Source organism: Salpingoeca rosetta (genome assembly GCF_000188695.1).
Source record: "Salpingoeca rosetta unplaced genomic scaffold supercont1.7, whole genome shotgun sequence".
Taxonomy (NCBI): Eukaryota; class Choanoflagellata; order Craspedida; family Salpingoecidae; genus Salpingoeca; species Salpingoeca rosetta.
In genome coordinates this window covers 1978536-1996035 of record NW_004754927.1, presented here as the reverse complement: position 1 = coordinate 1996035, position 17500 = coordinate 1978536, and the positions used below count along the sequence as shown (strand labels likewise).

The 17500-nt window shown below is 57.7% G+C and overlaps 4 protein-coding genes across 4 annotated transcripts in view; 2 read left to right on the top strand and 2 right to left on the bottom strand.

Annotated features, from left to right (window-relative positions):
- The window catches only part of PTSG_12028 (uncharacterized protein), a 4994-nt gene extending 1431 nt beyond the window's left edge, over positions 1 to 3563 (bottom strand). The window contains exons 1-11 of the mRNA XM_004995998.1: positions 3496 to 3563; positions 2725 to 3232; positions 2450 to 2512; positions 2173 to 2333; positions 1904 to 1993; positions 1666 to 1716; positions 1437 to 1502; positions 1005 to 1175; positions 701 to 790; positions 466 to 521; positions 1 to 81 (exon numbers count right to left, since the gene is read on the bottom strand). The exon at positions 1 to 81 is cut by the window's left edge and continues 6 nt beyond it. Of these exons, the coding sequence (XP_004996055.1) occupies positions 1 to 81; positions 466 to 521; positions 701 to 790; positions 1005 to 1175; positions 1437 to 1502; positions 1666 to 1716; positions 1904 to 1993; positions 2173 to 2333; positions 2450 to 2512; positions 2725 to 3232; positions 3496 to 3525 (1367 nt within the window). The 5' untranslated portion in view covers positions 3526 to 3563. The remainder of the gene's footprint in view (positions 82 to 465; positions 522 to 700; positions 791 to 1004; positions 1176 to 1436; positions 1503 to 1665; positions 1717 to 1903; positions 1994 to 2172; positions 2334 to 2449; positions 2513 to 2724; positions 3233 to 3495) is intronic.
- PTSG_03469 (uncharacterized protein) lies at positions 3548 to 5581 on the top strand (the record flags this gene model as incomplete). Its single annotated transcript, XM_004995997.1, has 4 exons — positions 3548 to 3916; positions 4206 to 4305; positions 4516 to 5040; positions 5429 to 5581. The coding sequence occupies exons 1-4, from the start codon at positions 3630 to 3632 to the stop codon at positions 5579 to 5581; spliced, it is 1065 nt and encodes a 354-aa protein (XP_004996054.1). The 5' UTR covers positions 3548 to 3629.
- A 283-nt stretch (positions 5582 to 5864) lies between these two features.
- PTSG_03468 (uncharacterized protein) lies at positions 5865 to 12097 on the bottom strand. The gene is made up of 2 exons (XM_004995996.1): positions 11587 to 12097; positions 5865 to 11232 (listed from the first exon to the last, which is right to left on the bottom strand). The coding sequence occupies exons 1-2, from the start codon at positions 11844 to 11846 to the stop codon at positions 6213 to 6215; spliced, it is 5280 nt and encodes a 1759-aa protein (XP_004996053.1). The 5' UTR covers positions 11847 to 12097; the 3' UTR covers positions 5865 to 6212.
- Positions 12098 to 12131: 34 nt separating this feature from the next.
- PTSG_03467 (uncharacterized protein) lies at positions 12132 to 16982 on the top strand. The gene is made up of 12 exons (XM_004995995.1): positions 12132 to 12414; positions 12841 to 13034; positions 13357 to 13467; positions 13661 to 13777; positions 13951 to 14094; positions 14350 to 14860; positions 15266 to 15394; positions 15623 to 15701; positions 15942 to 15994; positions 16128 to 16190; positions 16382 to 16429; positions 16684 to 16982. The coding sequence occupies exons 1-12, from the start codon at positions 12316 to 12318 to the stop codon at positions 16744 to 16746; spliced, it is 1611 nt and encodes a 536-aa protein (XP_004996052.1). The 5' UTR covers positions 12132 to 12315; the 3' UTR covers positions 16747 to 16982.
- Positions 16983 to 17500: the final 518 nt, after the last annotated feature.

The following is a 17500-nucleotide window of genomic DNA, read 5'->3' as shown; positions in this document are numbered from 1 at the left end:
GTGGCGGTGACGTGGATGAGGCCCATGTGCTGGTGGATGATGGCTTTCGTCTGCCGATCTTCCTCAGGCAGGATGTCCAGGCTCAGAGAGACAGACAGACAGAGAGAGAGAGAGAGAGAGAGAGAGAGAGAGAGAGAGAGAGAGAGAGAGAGAGAGAGAGAGAGAGAGAGAGAGAGAGAGAGAGAGAGAGAGAGAGAGAGAGAGAGAGAGAGAGAGAGAGAGAGAGAGAGAGAGAGAGAGAGAGAGACAGAGAGACAGACAGAGAGAGACAGAGAGACAGAGAGACAGAGAGACAGACAGAGAGAGAGAGAGAGAGAGACAGAGAGACAGACAGACACACACATCCTCGTGTGAGATCACTCAATTATCAGGAGGCATCCATGGAGCAAATCACAAACCGTGGCATCAAACTGCCAGCACGTGTCCCTGCACCACCTGTCACCACACCATCTCCCAAGCACGCACCATTCAATGAGCTCGTCCTGGTCGTCCTTCTCCAGCGACGTCATGTACGATGGTGTCTGAGGAGCGTGGGCAGCGTGATCGCAGTTAGTGGTGTAACAAATGCAGCGTCAAAACAACCACACATACACACAAATAAAGACACGTGCACACACACACACACGCACACAAATAAACACACACACACATACAAACGTCGCAGGAGCAAAGGATTGTTACGACGACGACAGCAGCCCACCTTCCTCAGCGCGGTGTCGAGCAGGGCCAACAGCGCCTCACAGAGCGCCCAGTTGTACTGCTGCGATTCCTCCGCCCTGCGCTGGTACTCCTGTTGCCATCGGGTCGCCAGGTGAGCATGGGAGGGGGGAGACGCCAATGGCTGCACGAAACCGCTGGCACGACCGGCAAACACACACACGCACACACACACGCACGCACGCACACACACACGCACACACACACACACACGCACACACGCACACACACACACACACGCACATACACACGCACATACACACACACACAGTGCAGGACGAGGTTACCAGGAGGAGCGGGTGGAGGGCAGCGAGGAGATCCGAGGCGTCTGGGGACGTGTTGTCGATGGCGGCGACGAGGAGGTGGAGGACACGGATACGGCCAGCAGCCAGGAAGGACAGATGCGGCAGCACTTTGCTCATGATCGCACTCACAAACGCATCCAGAGAGACACCAGGCTGCAGCAGCGCCATGATGTGAGAATATGTGACGTGCGTGAAAGAATGGAAACAGCACACATCGAGCATCATCATCATCATCATCATCATCATCATCATCATCATCATCATCATCATCATCATCATCATCATCATCATCATCATCATCATCATCATCATCATCATCATCATCACAGCATTGGCTTCTCAACCCTTCTCCGCCCGTCCCGAAACCCTCTCATACTGCAACAGGAAGCAACAACAGCGGCAACTCTGCTTCACCTGTGCGAATGCGAGCGCCTGTTCGAAGCACGGAGCAAACATGTCGTACGCCGCATCGGACAGCGACTGCGATTGCATGGAGGGTGGAAGCGGGGCGTGCACGTGCGCGAACATACACATGAACAACCGAGCAGAGGCGTGGAGCAGACACATGTGGACGCACGCGTGCAGCAGAGCATGGCAACACCCCACCCCCACCGCACCAGCATGCGATCACTGGGCAACGCACCTCGCCAAGTTCGCCGAGTTCAGAGAGGTTGAACAGGAAATCCACCACCTCCTACACGAAGAAAGCGCGGACACGACAGACGCAACAACGAGCGAGGTGGTTATCACAACTGTCAGCAGTCATCTGCAGCGGCAGTCATCTGGAGTAGCCACAAAACAAGATAGCAAGCACACTCTTGAATGCGGACACCCACTCCTCAGTCCAGCGCTCCACAAATACACAAGGGCTGCAGGTTGACCTGGCATGGGGCCGCGTTGGTGTAGATTGGGAGCTTGCGAAGTGTCGGCACGAGCACCTCAAATTCTTCTTTGGTCACGTCGTCCAGAATCTTCATCATTGGACATTAGGGCACGCACATGCGTGAGAACTTGCGCTGCAAGCAGAGCACGATGACTGCAACGAGCGTGCAGCCGCAATCATCCCACAAAATCAAACAAACACGCACGCACACACACACACTCACACACACACACACACACACACACACACACACACACACACACACACCTCCAGAATGGCGGCCGCCATGATCTCCACGGCGGGAGATTCGGGTGGCATCGACGTCGCGTGTGTGTTCACGAGTTTCTCAATCACGGCCAACGACCCCTGGCGCGCACCATCGCTCACTTCGTCTTGCACCGCCACGTTCATGGCCGCAACGACAACATCTGGAAGCACACGGAGCGCATTCGGTTGAGAACACCAATCGCAAAGTGATCATGGAGCAGTGGCCGATCATTTGCGGGAGGTTCGTTCAAGTGGTGCATACACATGTCAACCTCACCTGCTGCAAAGCTTGCTGGCGCGCCTTGCAGCAACTCCTGTCCCACACGTTTGACATCTGCAGCTGAGAATCAGGGGCGCAGTCATGGTGCAGGAATACGATGAGCGCACGTAGCACCAGCAGACAGCAGCAAACCAATGCATCGCATCGCAGCGAGAGAGGGAGAGGAGTGAGTGAGTGCGAGAGTGGCAGCTCAACAAGCATAGCGCAGACATACATACACACACACACGCACACACACACACACGCACGCACGCACGCACGCACGCACGCACAGGTGGTGGACAAGGCCATGTCCAGGACGAGCTTGACCCAAGACGCTGCCAGCGCCGATACATCCTTCAGCGGGGCCAGGCAGCGCGCAACCACGCCGAGATCCAGATGCTGCGGTGCATGCTGGCCCGTGCTGCTGGCCTTCAGCACACCTTGCTTCCCACCTGTGCCCTCTTCGCCCTGCGCTGCTTCTGCAGTGGTGTGCTGCAGTACCTCTTGGCGAACGAGATCAAACACTGCCTGCGCATGGCGTATGACGCCGTCCGTGGTTGCTGAAGAAGAAGCGTCGGTGCCACCCGCATCAGTATCTGCCGGCGATTGCGCTGCTGTTGTTGCTGCTGCTGCTGTTGTTGTTGTTGTTGTTGTTGCTGCTGCTGCTGCTGCGGCCATGCTCTTCCCGATGGCCGTGCATAACAGCGGCAGTGCCTGGTGCCTCTGTGTCGTGTTTGCTTTGCTCAGCTGCACCAGTCGATCAACGGCAGCGCCGCGATCGCCCTCAGTGAACCCATCCTACACGTGGTGGTGTTTGAAGTGGTTGGGGGGGGGGTGAGTACTGGAGGATGTCGTTGTTGATGCTTATGCTCGTGAGATCTAACGGCTTCCACCACAACACGCTTTAGCACACACACACACGCACAGGCACACACAACACACACAACACACACACAACACACACACACACATTAGCATACAAACACATTAGCATACAAACACATACATACACGCACGCACACACGCACGCACACACACGCACACACTGCTGTCAAACACACCACAATGTCGTACGCAGTGTAGAAATCCATTGTAAGAAATGGCCACTATTCCGTGTTGCACACCCTCGAGCGGTCAAATACAAACACCAACCAGCAAAGCAGTCAGTCCACTGACCCTTGAACCAACCGTCGCCATGGCTCAGCAAGAAAGCAAGCGCAGCAAGGAGATGATTGGGGAGCTTGGCGAGGTAGGCTCGCTGGCACCACCGCAGCAGCGGACATTCAACGACGTGGCGGTGCCGCTTGTTGTCAAGTGCACACATCAGCCAGCAGCCGTGACTATGGACGGGGTCTGTGAGTGGATCAAAAAGAACCAGAGCACGCTGGAGGAGAAGCTCAAGCACCACGGCGCCATCTTGTTCCGCGGCTTCCCGCTCACCACCGCCCAGCACTTTGACTCGTTCGTGTGCAGCTTCCAAAGGTACACTGGGAGGATGGTCGCATCTTTTGTGCGTTTCATCGAACGTTCGAACGCCATTGATGTCACTTGGCGTGCCAGCGTCCATCCGACTTCAACATCAACACCTGCATCAACACCCACATCAACACCCGCATCAACACCCGCATCAACACCCGCATCAACACCCGCATCAACACGTGTATCACCCAGCAACTCTTACTTCCCCCCCCCCAGTCCCACAACGTCTCTTGTCTCACCTGCTGTCATTCCAACTGCTTTGATGCTCTCCTTCGCCACCCCACTTGTGTAGCTACAAGGACTTGCCATACTCCCGATCCCTGTCCTTTGCCGTTCGCATCCAAGTCACAGACCGCGTGTGCACCACAAACGAGGGAAAGAAAGGTGGCCAGGTACGTTTTACCCATGATACGCGACAGTGGCTGTGCTTCGCGTACATGCTCCTCCATCCCTTCTGTTGCCTTAGTCACCACACGGTCGCCTCATGGTCTTCTTCATCACACAGTTCCCTTGCTTACGCTTGCCCCTTCACCCACCCTTGCTCACCCGCACTCCCCTCACCCACGCTTACCTCAACCTCTCCCTCGACGGACACATAACAGGTGTTTCATCATGAGCAAGCGCAGACACCGTACTGGCCAAGCAAGCTGTTCTTCTTCTGCGAGCGCCCCGCAACGACTGGCGGAGGCACGGCCGTCTGCCCCTCGGACATCGTGTGCCAGCGCGTCAAGGAGAAGCACCCCGAGTTCTACCGGCACCTGGAGGAGCACGGCGTCAAGTACACGTCGTACATGGCCGCGCAGCAGGACACGTCCAAGGGCGCCGGCCGCAGCTGGAAGTCGTTCTTCGGGCGCGACACGAAGGAGGCCGTGGAGGAGCACATGCGCGAGCTCGGATACACGTGGAGGTGGCTGGAGGACGACACGCTGGCAGCAACGTCGCCCGTGCTCAAGGGCATCCGCACAGCGCCCGGCACGGACAAGGTGGTGTTCTTTAACCAGATTGTTGCCACCATCGCCAATGCGTCCGAGTTCAGCGGCACAGCAGACAGTGGGGACAGCGAGAGCAGTGACAAGCGCCTTGCACGGTTCATCTGCTTCGGTGACGACGAGCCCATGCCATACAAGGTGTGCCGTGCTCTGTGTTTGTGTGTGTGCGCGCGTGTGTGTGTGTATGTGTGTGTTTGTGTGCGTGTGTGTGTGTGTGCTTGTTTGTTTGCTTGTGTGTTTGTTTGTGTGCGTGTGTGTGTGCTTGTTTGTTTGTTTGTGTGTTTGTTTGTGCGCGTGTGTGTGAATGTGCATGTGAATGTGCGCGTGTGTGTGTGTGTGTGTGTGTGAATGTGTGCGCGCGTGTGTGTTTGTGTTTGTAAACGTGCTCTCAAAGCCTGTGTGCCTTTTTGTTTGTTACCTTCCTGTCTGCCCCCTGTGCACCTGTGCGCTGTACCATTGCTGCATTACCATTCCCAGCCCATCATTTGTACCTCACACGGCTGCTGCCCCCCCCCCCTTGGCGCAGGTCCTGCTTGACATCAAGGCCATGTGCGAGGATGCAGCCGTTGAGTTGGAGTGGCAGCCGGGCGACGTTGCGCTGCTTGACAACTACCTCGTCATGCACGCACGCCGCGCGTTTGATGGACCCCGCCGCGTTCTTGCCTCACTCGTCGAATAGATGCAGAGATGGTGGACGCAAAGGAAGGCGTGCTCTTGTTCACAGACACCTCAGACAGCCATCTGCACAGGCGCACAACCCAAAAGCACTCACGCTCACACACACACACACACACACACACACACACACACACACACACACACACACACACACACACACACACACACACACACACACCTCGGACAGCCATCTGCACAGGTGCACAACGAAAAAGTACTCACGCTCACGCACACCTACACGCACGCGCACACACACACACACGTGCGTGTAAGAAGTTGTATCATTTCATGTCATCGTGTTCATTCATCAGTTAAGACGTCAAATAAAGAAGCAGAACACCATGTCATCTCCACCACTGCTGCATAAGAATACCGCAATCCAACAAACCACCCAAGATAGCTACCGCAAGAAAGAGCACTGAACAACCCCCCCCCCCGGAACACCAGCTCTTGCACATACACAGTCACTGTGCACACGCTGTCAGAACCAACCCAACAAACACATCACTTCAAAAAACAACACTTCCACAAATGCCAACACGTCAAACATACGTGCACACACATACAATCGTCAACCATATTCGCACACGCTTCCAAACACATACGCACGCATACATACAAACACGCTGGCATCACGCTGTGCTGCCGCCGCCACTGCCGCGTCGCAGCAGCGGCATCTTGGGGGCAGCGGGCCGCTTGCTGCGCAGGGCCTGGCCACCACGACCAGACACAGAGGTGGTGGACGAAAACGCCTGCAAAACAGCTGTGTCCTTCATTTCGCGCGCCAGGCCCGCGGGCGTCTGCCCAAACGCGTCCTCCACGTGCCGCTTGGCAAATCTGCTCAACAGCAGCTGCACCACCTTCACGTTGCCCTCGCGCGTGGCAAGGTGCAGCGGCGTCTGGCTGTTGTTGGTCTTGATGTTGATGTCGCCACGGTACGCCAACAGCAGCTTCACGCCGCTCGCGTCGTTCTGCACGGCCGCCCAGTGCACGGCCGCCCACCCGCGCACGTCGCGATGGTCCGGGTTCGAGCCCGCCCGCAGCAGCAGCTTGGCACACCGCAACTGGCGCTGCCGCACACACGCAATCAGCGGCGACGCACCGGTGCTGTCCGCAGCATCAACGTCAACTTCAACATCAACATCAACATCAGCTGATGGCCCACCTCGCTGCCCCTTGTTGCCATCCCTGCTGTGAACACCACCACGAGCACCGCGGGCGCCACGAGCAGCACCGGGCCTGGGCTGCGGGGTCCTGAGGCTGAGGATGGCCTCGACACCGGGCTCAAAGCCGACGGACGCGGCAATGTGCAGCGGCGTGCGGCCGTCGTCATCTCTCGTCGCAAGCAGCGCCGACGCTCGCACCGCATCCGCAAGCAGCACACGCACCGCAGGCATGCACTGCGCCTCGCACGCCATGTGTAGCAGCGTCTCGCCACGGGGGCCGGCCACGCACAGCAGCTCGCCGGAGGGAATGGCACGCAGGAACGCGCGCACACCCGCACCATCACCAGCACGAGGGCCATCACCACGATCACCACCACGGGCTGTGGGTTCGTCGTCGCCGATCTGTTGCGGAGAGGGCGCGGACGACGACGACGGCGTTGTGTTCGTGGTCGCGATCGCGATCGCTCCACGCGCTGATGGCGATGCTGACGACGGCGACGACGATGATGATGGTGATGAGGATAATGATGCTGCCGACTCGAGTTGCAAGAGGGCAGTGAAGATGGCACCGCGTTCCACAGCGCTCGCAGACGCACATGCGGCCAACAGCTCCCGCTGTTCATTGCGCGCATCATCAGCACTCCACAACGACTGCTGTTGCTGCTGCTGTTGCTGCTGCTGCTCCTGTGGTGGCGGAAGTTGTGACGTTGGAGACGCTGTTGTGCATGCCCGCGCCAGGGGAGATGAAGCGGGCGCGCAGGGCACGGCCGGCGCAGCGGTGCGCGGTGGCTGGTGCGATTCGCGCGGGCTGGCGTGAGCGTGCACGTGACCCTGTGCACTAGAACCGCCACTCGTGTCGCCATCATGAGCAATGTCGTCGTTGTCATCGTCGTTGTCATCATCGTCAGCATGTGAGCGCGGCGTATGGCCCTGTGGCGGTGTGGTGCTGGCGGTCGTGCTGCCGTCACCCGGCGAACTGCCCGGCGATGACCACTCCCCACCACGCACAAGTGGTGATAATGACGATGACTCGTGTTGCTGTGCATGAGACACAGCAGGGCCAACAGCGTCACTGCCTTGCTCGTACCGCTGGGTGCTGTGCTGCCGCTCGCTGCGTGCCGGAATAGCACGGCGCGGCAGGACGGGTGTGATGTCTGTGCACAGCTGCTCCAGCGACAAAGAGCTGCCGTCGCCGGTCATCTGCAGGTGTAAGTAACGCGAGGGGTGCACGTGCACGTCTGGCTGCTGCTGTTGTTGTTGTGGGTCAGCAACGCTGCCAGCTGCGCGCGCGTGCGTGTTGGCAACAACAACCCCGATGTTTGCAGACCGCCGCGCCGCCGCCAAGTCCCGTGCACACGCGCGGATCAAGTCCTCGTCATTGGTGATCGCGCCGTCGTCGTCGCCATGCAGCGCCATCATGGGCGGCGGCGGCGGTGGTGCTGCTGTGGTGTGAGGCGACCACAGCGGTGCAGGGCGCAACGCATCGTCGCCACCAACGTCGCCATCGCCAACACCGATCACGGGCACGGGTCCCGCGTGATCAGCACCATCAGACTGCCACCCATACCGCTGCTGCTGGTCAAGATCAACGTCGCCAACAATGGGCGAGAGCACGGGCCGCGGCTTATGGTGATGGCGATCAAAGCGGACGTTGTGTGCGTCGTCGTAAGCGCCGTGCTGGTGGTCGCTGTGCATCAGTGCATGAGCATCCGATGAGAACACTGCAAAGTCCAGCGCGTCGTTGTCCAGCAGCAGCGGGTTGGTGGCCATGGCGCTGCCGTGCACACTCGACCCCGTGCACGCGCTCTCCGCAGGGCTGTTCGCCATACTGGCGTGCTCGCTGCCCATCCACGTGTCAGTCGTGCCAGGGATGCTGCTGTCGCTGTGATGAGTGGTGCCCGTGGTTGTGCTGCATTCTCCTTGTGCCTGTGAGTTGATAAACGCGTCCAGCGCCGTCTCACCACCACCACAGCCATCATCGTCCTGCTCCTCACCAATCGCCCCCATATGCGAGAACAGGGCGTCATCACCACGGGCCAAGTGCTGCTGATGATGCTGATGCTGGTCTTGTTGGTGCTGTTGCAGGTGCTGTTGGTGCTGTTGTTGGCGTTGTTGCTGCTGCTGCTGGTGTGGATCGTGCTCGGTGTATGCTGGTGGCTGGGGCGCGGGCCAGACCTTTGCAGAGGTGCTGGCGCTCCTACTCAGCGTGCGGATCAGAGCAGCCACCGACGACGACGACGACACCGAAGAGCTGCGGCGCCGCGGCAGCGGCTGGTACTCGGGCTGCTGGTGTTGGTGCTGGTGGTGCTGGTGCTGGTGTTGTGGTGACGTGACGCTGCTGTTGGTGTTGGTGCTGCTCTTAAAACGGGGATAAGCAGCATGGTCCATGTTGGGGTCAAAGTCGTCATCTCCGCGCATCGCCAGCAGACGCGACGACGATGACGACACAGCCGTCGCCATCCTGCCACTGAACTGCGGGCTGTCTTCGTACTGCTGCTGGTGGTGGTGGTGGCGTGCTCGCTTGGCCGGGAGCGGTCCTCCATCGCTCCACGCCGCAGCATCATCAACTTGTGGCGGTGGCGGTGGCGGGCTGGTGTGTGCGCCACCCTCATGCAGCTCAATGGCTTCAATCGTCACTCGTCGCTTGGCTCCTTTGCCAACAACGCCAATCACAACCAGCACACCCAGTGCAAGCAAACACACACCCGCGATGGTGGCTGCGCCCGCAGGCGACACGCTCACGCTGCCACCACTGCCACCGTCACCGCCATTGCCCGATGTCGTTGCCTGTGCACGGAGCACGGGGACACCAAGATCAGACGAGGACGCCCCAGCGGCGACAATGGCGTTGACATATCCTGCGGCGGCCTGCGAGGAGGTGATGCACCTGACGCTGCAGCGCGGGGTGATGGTGGCGTCAACTTGGAGCACTGGACGCGACGCAACATCGCCCTCGCGCCGCGCCCGCCATGGACGGTTGGCGATGGCGGAGGAGGCACTCAGCAATGACGGCGACGACGACAACGACGATGCTGCGGCAGATGCTGCTGATGATGGCGACGATGATGGACCAAACATGACGGCTTGGCGAACAGCGGCAAAGGTGACAAACCCGTCGAGCCGTTGGGAGAGGCGATATGCAAACGTGCTCTGCACGCGGCCTGTGAACACAGACAGCTCAAGGTCCAGAAACAGGCGCAGTGTGTAAGCCAGGCTGTTGTCGCCTGTATCCCACGTGCCGCAGCCGTTGTTGTCCCAGAGGCACTCGGAGGTTGCGCACGCCGGGTTGCACGCGTCGCCACCAAACGTGCATGTGCCGGCCGCCACCTGCTTGCAGATGGGGGCGATGGCCACGCAGTCGTCGCCGTCAAACACACACGCGGCGGTGTTGCACGAGGGGTCGCACACGCCGTCAGCGAACACGGTGCGGCAGGTCTGGTTGGCGCAGGCGTGCCAGGGGTTGATAAGCGTTGCCTCCTGGTTTGAGAGGCGGTAGATGCGGTTAAGGTCGGTGATGTTGCCGCGGGAATTGACGACAGCGGTGTTGGCCGACGCTTCGCACGCGGCCCCAACCCACCCAGACGCACACACGCACCTGCCAGCACGGCAGCGGCCGCCATTGAGGCACGTCACGCCCGCACACGACGCAGTCGAGCTCGCACTGCTGGTGGTGGTGCTGGTGGTGGAACTTGTGGTTGTTGTTGTTGTTGTTGTTGTTGTTGTGGACGTGGAGTTGGTTGAGGTGGTGGTGGTGGTGGTGCTGCTGCTGCTGCTGCTGCTGGTTGTTGTCGTTGTCGCAATCGTGGTGGAACTTGTGGTGGTCGTGGTGTACTGGCAAACGCGGTTGCTGGTTGGCGTTGGTGGCTGCACCTCCACCTGCCCTGGAAAGCACGGCATGACGGGATAGCACGCGCGGTCCTGCGTTTCGCTCGGCGCCTGCGCCTCATATGTGTTTGGAAAGTCGCACGCGGGAGACACGGCCAGGCAGATGGCGTCCGTGGAGCGCGTGGCTGGCTGTGCCTCGTACTGCGCCGGGTACGCGCACGCCGTGATGTTCTCGCACGTGTCCGTGTTTGTGTTGCGGTACATGCCTTGGTCGCACTCCACATACTCGCACGTCCAACCCCACGCATTGGAAGGGCACAGGCACTCCTGGGTCTGCTGGCCGCCGAAGCTGTGCTGGATGCACTCGCCACCGTTGATGCAGTCGCCAGGGGTGTCCGCGCACAGCTCAAACTCGCACGCGTCGCCCGTGTGCGTTGACGGGCACACGCACCGGCCTTCCTCGCACACTCCTACGCCACAGCCACCAAACGGGCAGGTGCTGGTCGTGGCGGTGGTGGAGAGGGCGCCTGATGTGGGTGGTGCCGACGTCGTCGTTGCGTTGGCAGCAATGTCCGTTCCATTCAACAGCAGAGAGCACACCAGCGTGCGGAACTCGTGCGGGTCCAACGACGCGCTGCCGTCGGTGTCAAAAGAAAAGGCCCTGCAATGGAAGACACCGGTGTTGGGGTGGTGGGTGATGAGTAGAGCGCAAGTGCACCACAACAGAGACGTGTGAGCTGGTGCAAGTGACAAACAAACACACACACACACACACACACACACACACACACACACACACACACACACACACACACACACACACAAGCGAGCGAATGGATGAAGCATGCATCCCTGCTGCCAAGCGCGTGCGCGCTGATTCAAACGAATCAACAAGAGAGAGGATGCATGATGGCACAGGTGCAAACAAAGCACGCACAGACATGAACGCACAAACAACGAGCGCACTAAAGGAAGCCGAGGGCAGACAGGAGGCAGGCGATACAGTTGCACTCACAAAGAGATGTTGGGGCAAGTGCCGTTGATATCAGAGGCGCAATATGCCGTGTATTCTGCTGACACGATGGTCGTGGAGTTGTCGGAGTCCATTTCATTGAAGAGGCCCTCAATCTGCAGCAGCACCGATTGGTCATTGCAGGTTTCCTCGGTGGCTTGGCAACTTATCGCCGCGCTCCACAGAACAGCGGCGACAAGAACCAACGCAGCTGCGAGGTGGCGAGCCGACATCCTGATGAGTCTCGAGGAGCGCCACCGCATGTGCTGCTGGATGGGCGTCTTTGAGTCGCACGCGCGCGTGCGTGGACAGAGGGGGACGCTGACAATCTTCGGCGCTGAAGGAGGTGCTCACTTCAACACTGTGTTTGTGTCATCCAGTCTCAGAGACGCAGCAAGGAGAGGGGAGAAGAAGGGAAAAGAAGATAACGGCGCCAAGGAGGTGGCAACAGTTGTTTGTCGCTTGGGGCGTAAGCCAAACAGCTCATCAAAAACACAAACACAAACACGGGTGCGTGGTGGAGGGGTGGCGTTCGTATGGGGTGCTGAAGGAAATGGTGTGAAATGATTGGTCAAATTCACAGAGCGCGAAAACAATTTTTATTCTTCGGCTGACACACAAAAGAAGAGACGACCACGCGACCACCCAAGATCAGGGCAAGAGGCGAAGCGAGCACAGCAAACAGGTGCAAACAGCAGCAGCAGCAAAGCAAGGCAAGAAGGAAGCAGCAGCATGCCTCGCAAGAAGACCAAGGAGCAAGGGTCGCTGGGCAAGACCCTGATTCGAAACCGGTTTCGAGGCCAGCGCACCGTCAACAACGAACGATCGCTGGTGTGTTGAGTGTGTGTGTGTGTGTGGATGGGCATGTATGTGCATGTGTGTTTGTGTGGATGCGTGTTTGTGTGGATGTGCATGTGCATGTGTGTGTGTGTGTGTTTGTCCCTTCACCATGTGCCACAATGCATGACTCGTGATTTCCTTCCCACACCATTTTCTCGTTCACACACACACTCACTCACACACACTCACTCACACACAACACACACACACACACAACACACACACACACACACACACACACACACACACACTCTCTCTCTCTCTCTCTCTCTCTCTCTCTCTCTCTCTCTCTCTCTCTCTCTCTCTCTCTCTCTTTCTCTCTCTCTCTCTCACCCACACACACTCACACACACACACTCATCCACGTGCACACGCGCATTCATCCGTCTTCATGGCTCTCCATGCAACCATAAATAGAACCACACGTCGGACCTCGATGACGGTGCAGACTGGGCTCGCCTCGGTGGCGTGTCCATCACGGAGCAGAATGCCCTGGATGAGTTCCTCGCCACAGCCGAGCTTGCCGGCACAGAGTTTACGGCCCAGCGCCTCAATGTGAAGCTGGTCACGGGCCTGCAAAACGAAGCCCTGCCGTCACGCGAGAAGCAGCTGTGCGTTCACACATGCGTCTACCTGCGTGTGTGTGTGTGTGTGTGTGTGTGTGTGTGTGTGTGTGTGTCTGTGTGTGTGTGTCTGTGTGTGTGTGTTTGTCTGTTTGTCTGTCTATGTGTGTGTCTGTGTGTGCATGCGTGTGCATGCGTGTGTGTGTGTGTCTGTGTGTGCATGCGTGTGCATGTGTGTCTGTGTGTGTCTGTGTTCTGCACACTTCATGCATGTGCTTTCTGGTGCTCGTCTCTCCATGTCTCTCGCGCCTCCTGCATGCACTTGAGTCCCAACATGTGCTGTTTCCTAACACCCTCTCCTTGCTTGCAGCGCGACTGCGCAGGCCCAGAGTGCGAACCGCAAGCGGCTCCGCGTTCCCCGCAGACCGGAGTGGACGCGCGACATGCCAAAGGAGGAGCTTCACCTCAAGGAGCGGGAGAGGTGCACTTTCATGCCGTGCAGCTGTGTTTGTCGCGTTTACCTGTCATGATTACCTGTCACGCTTGCTTGTCATGATTGCTTGCTTCACTCGCAGCGTCGCTTGCCATGATGTTGCACCACCATGCATCTCGTTTCCTTGTCCTCACCACGTCCACCCCTTCTCCTCCTCCTCCTCCGTTCCCCATTGCTGCAGCTTCCTTGAGTGGCGCCGCGGCCTTGCGCAGCTGGAGGAGATGGAGAACATCGTCATGACGCCGTTTGAGCGAAACCTCGACTTTTGGCGCCAGTTCTGGCGCGTCGTGGAGCGGAGGTCTGTGTATCTGTGTGTGTCTGTGTGTCTGTGTGTGTCTGTGTCTGTGCTCCTGTGTGCCATCTTTGGTGCCCCCGCCTTCGTTGCACTCATCGTCCAATCCTCTCACCCCCCCCCCCCCAAACACACACCCGCATCACCACTCACGTGCCCCTTTTTACCCTTCCAACCAGCGATGTTGTGGTGCAGATTGTGGATGCGCGCAACCCGCTGCTGTTCCGCTGCCCAGACATTGAGGAGTATGTACGCGAAATTAGCGCAAGCAAGATCAACCTCCTCCTCATCAACAAGGCCGATCTCTTGACCGACGAGCAGCGGTGAGAAAAGCAGTCGCCGTGTTGTGTACCCAGCCACGTCTACCATTTCACTTCCTCGCACACATATGCGCACACACATATGCGCACACACACACGCACGCACAAACACACTTTCTCTCACGCAATCACTCACACAATCACGCGCAATCACGCACAAACACACACACGCACAAACACACACACGCTCTCACAAACAATCACTCACACTCACACAATCACACACACTCTCTCTCCTCCCCGAAATACACACGGCAGGAACGAGTGGGCACAGTATCTGACAAAGGCGAAGATTGACTTTGTGTTCTTCTCTGCAGCTGTTGAGGCACACAAGAGCGAGCTCAAGGGCGAGTGGTACATGCGGGGTCCGTATCTGGAGATGGCGCGACAGCAGCGCGAGGAGCGAGCACGACAGGAGGAGGAAGAAGAGAGGCGGAGGCTGGCAGAGGAGCAGGACGATGATGATGAGGGTGATGATGATGGTGATGATGATGGTGATGATGATGGTGGCGATGATGGTGGCGATGATAAGGACGAGGAAGAGAAGGAAGGCGCTGAAGTGAAGGAAGAGCAACAAGCGGGGACAGAGAAGGGCACTGTTGCTGTCGTGGAGACGCTTGCAGAAGACAAGAGCGCAACGGAAGAAGAGAAGCCAGCGGATGAGACCCTTGAGGCTGAGGCGACGGCCACCGACGACAGCAACACCGATGCATCGACGACACACGCGTCGCCATCGTCGTCCAGCGCACCGCAGCACAGCAGCAGAGAGGTGAGGTGGTGTCGTGATGACGCATGTGTAGTGACATTCGACGCGGATACACACTCACGCACACACACTCACGCGCGCGCACACACACACACACACACACACACACACACACACACACACACACACACACACACACACACACACACACACACACACACACAAACAAACAAACAAAAAAAATCAACCCTCCCTTTGCTGTCCTTCTCTGCTGTGCTTGACACAACAACAGCCGTCTTGTTCATTTCATGTGTGAAGGAGAATACATGTCATTGTGTACACGCAGCTTGCTCTCGTTTTGCTCACTTCTCTGCCGCCGGCACACATCCACACTTCTTCCTCTCCCACGTGCCTGCCTTTCCTTTGCATCCCTGCCTGCGAATGTCATGCCAATACTCGATTGTGCAGGATCCCAGCCGCCCCCCAACAGCGTTTGAGTTTCTCAACGCGTTTAGCTACGCCCGTGGTTTCATGAACCCGCGTGGTCTTCCAGACACGAGCAGGGGCGCACGCATCGTGCTCAAGGACTTTGTCAAGGTGTGCATTTGTTTGCGCGTGTGTCTGTACGTTGTGCTGTGTTGTGTCGTGCCTATGCTTTGTTGTGTGTGTGTTGTGTGTGTTGTGTGTGTGTGTGTGTGCGTGTGTGTTGTGTTGTGTTGTGTTTGTTCACGCGTGGCAGCGTGTTCGACGCCAGTGCACAGTGTTGGTGATTGCCTTCCATTCTTCATCACCGTGGTGATTGCGTTGTGCAATGACAAATGACAGGGCAAGTTGCTGTACTGCCACCCACCGCCAGGATACAAGTCATCCCCAGGCACCACCACATTCCTCACCTCTGAAACATGTGCGGCTGCTCGCATAGCTGTGTGTCTGTGTCTGTGTGTCTGTGTGTGTGTCTGTGTGTGTCTGTGTCTGTGTGTCTGTGTGTCTGTGTGTGTGTGTGTGTGTCTGTGCATGTTTGTGTTGCTGGCTGGACGCCATCCTGTGCTTTCTTCTCTTCTTGTGCCGCGATTGCCCCACGTCTCCCCCTCCCCACGTGCTCACCTTGAACCTTCCGCACCACGCCACGTGATGGGTGGCACAGCGCGGCCAACGAAAGCGCGCGAGATGGACGCAGCAGCCGTCGTCGGTCCAAAGGTGCGCTGTGCTGTACATTCCAACGTGAAAACACGCATTCACACGCGCACATGCATCGCATGCACGTTGCCAGGCAATTCACTGTCACACTCCATTGCTCTCACCATCACCATCGTCATTATTGTGTCCACAGCACCGTCCAACGTATGCCAATGAAGTTGACGATCAGTTTTTCCGCCAGGCAGACGTCAAGGCGGTATGTGACTGTGTGTGTGTGTGTCTGTGTCTGTGTCTGTGTCTGCAACTCTGTCCATGTCTGTGTCTGGGTGTTCTTCTCTGGACCTTCATTTTCTCCCTGTCTGTCTCTCTGTGGCTGAGTGATGCACTCCGTGTCTTTTCCCTCACCTGTCTCGCTGCATTGTCTGACTTGCTTCACCATCCTCCCAGGTCATCAAGGGAGTGCGCACCAGCTCGTCCAATCAGCCCATGCCCACCGTAAGCTCAACACCTGCAGCACTTGTAATTGCGTCACATGCTGCTGTTGAATGATGACACACACACTCTCACACACACACTCACTCACTCACACTCACTCACACACACACACTCTCACACACTCACTCACCACACACACTCACTCCCTCACTCACCCACACACTCACTCACCCACACACACACACTCACTCACTCACTCACTCACCCACTCACCCACTCACCCACTCACTCACCTCATCTCCATGCTGCGGAAGGGCAAGAAGCACCACAAGAAGAACAAGCGCGAGAAGCTGCGGCGCTTGGCAAAGAAGCCGTAACTGCTGTCCATCGTCAACACAACATCACGCTGCCTGTGGTCCCTCATCTTGACACACTTCGACTTGATATTCATCTTCCTCGTCTCCTCTCTCTTAAAGCCTCAACCGCTCGCAATGACACGACGTGAGATGACACAATGAACAAGTGGGTAGGGTTGCTTTGTGGTTTATTCCTCGGTCGCAACTCATGAACGCACAACGGTCACGAGTGCCAGCGAGAATACAAAGAAACCCCCATGACTCCACATGTGCGCCATCTCGTCTCCACCATCGCCACCGCCTCAAAACAGCACTGGGGGATTGAGAGGGGATGGAGAGAGAAGCAAGGCAGCACAGCTAGAGCGAGCAACGAGTCAAGCAGACAACCAAGCGCAGGCGCTTAGTCCTCCTCCTCCTCCTCGGCGCCCTCGACGTTGAAGTAGCGGACCTCGTATGTGGTGGGGTTGCTGGCGACGACGCGCAGGTACTCGCGAAGGCTGATCTCCTGGTTGACCTTGGTCTTCTTCAGGAACTTCTTCGTCAGGTACTTGATGTAGCTGTGTATGTTTGAGGAGGCGGAGTGAGGTGCAGTTGAAGCAAAGCAGAGTGAGTGAGGGGGACAGTTGATAAAGAGCGAGGGAGCACAAACAAAGTCAAGAGTCGAGGACATGAAAGCGTGCGACGAGAAACACACGCACACGCAGTCGAAAATAAACACACACACACACACGCACACGCACACACAGTCGAAAATAAACAAAACACACATACACAC

Excerpts from the sequence above, each read along its gene's own strand:
- PTSG_03467 (XM_004995995.1), top strand. The coding sequence starts at position 12,316 with ATGCCTCGCAAGAAGACCAAGGAGCAAGGGTCGCTGGGCAAGACCCTG. Across the intron at positions 12,415-12,840 it reads TCAACAACGAACGATCGCTG|AACCACACGTCGGACCTCGA; the intron begins GTGTGTTGAGTG and ends AACCATAAATAG. Across the intron at positions 14,095-14,349 it reads CTCTTGACCGACGAGCAGCG|GAACGAGTGGGCACAGTATC; the intron begins GTGAGAAAAGCA and ends TACACACGGCAG.
- PTSG_03468 (XM_004995996.1), bottom strand. The coding sequence starts at position 11,846 with ATGCGGTGGCGCTCCTCGAGACTCATCAGGATGTCGGCTCGCCACCTC. Across the intron at positions 11,233-11,586 it reads ACTTGCCCCAACATCTCTTT|GGCCTTTTCTTTTGACACCG; the intron begins GTGAGTGCAACT and ends CTTCCATTGCAG.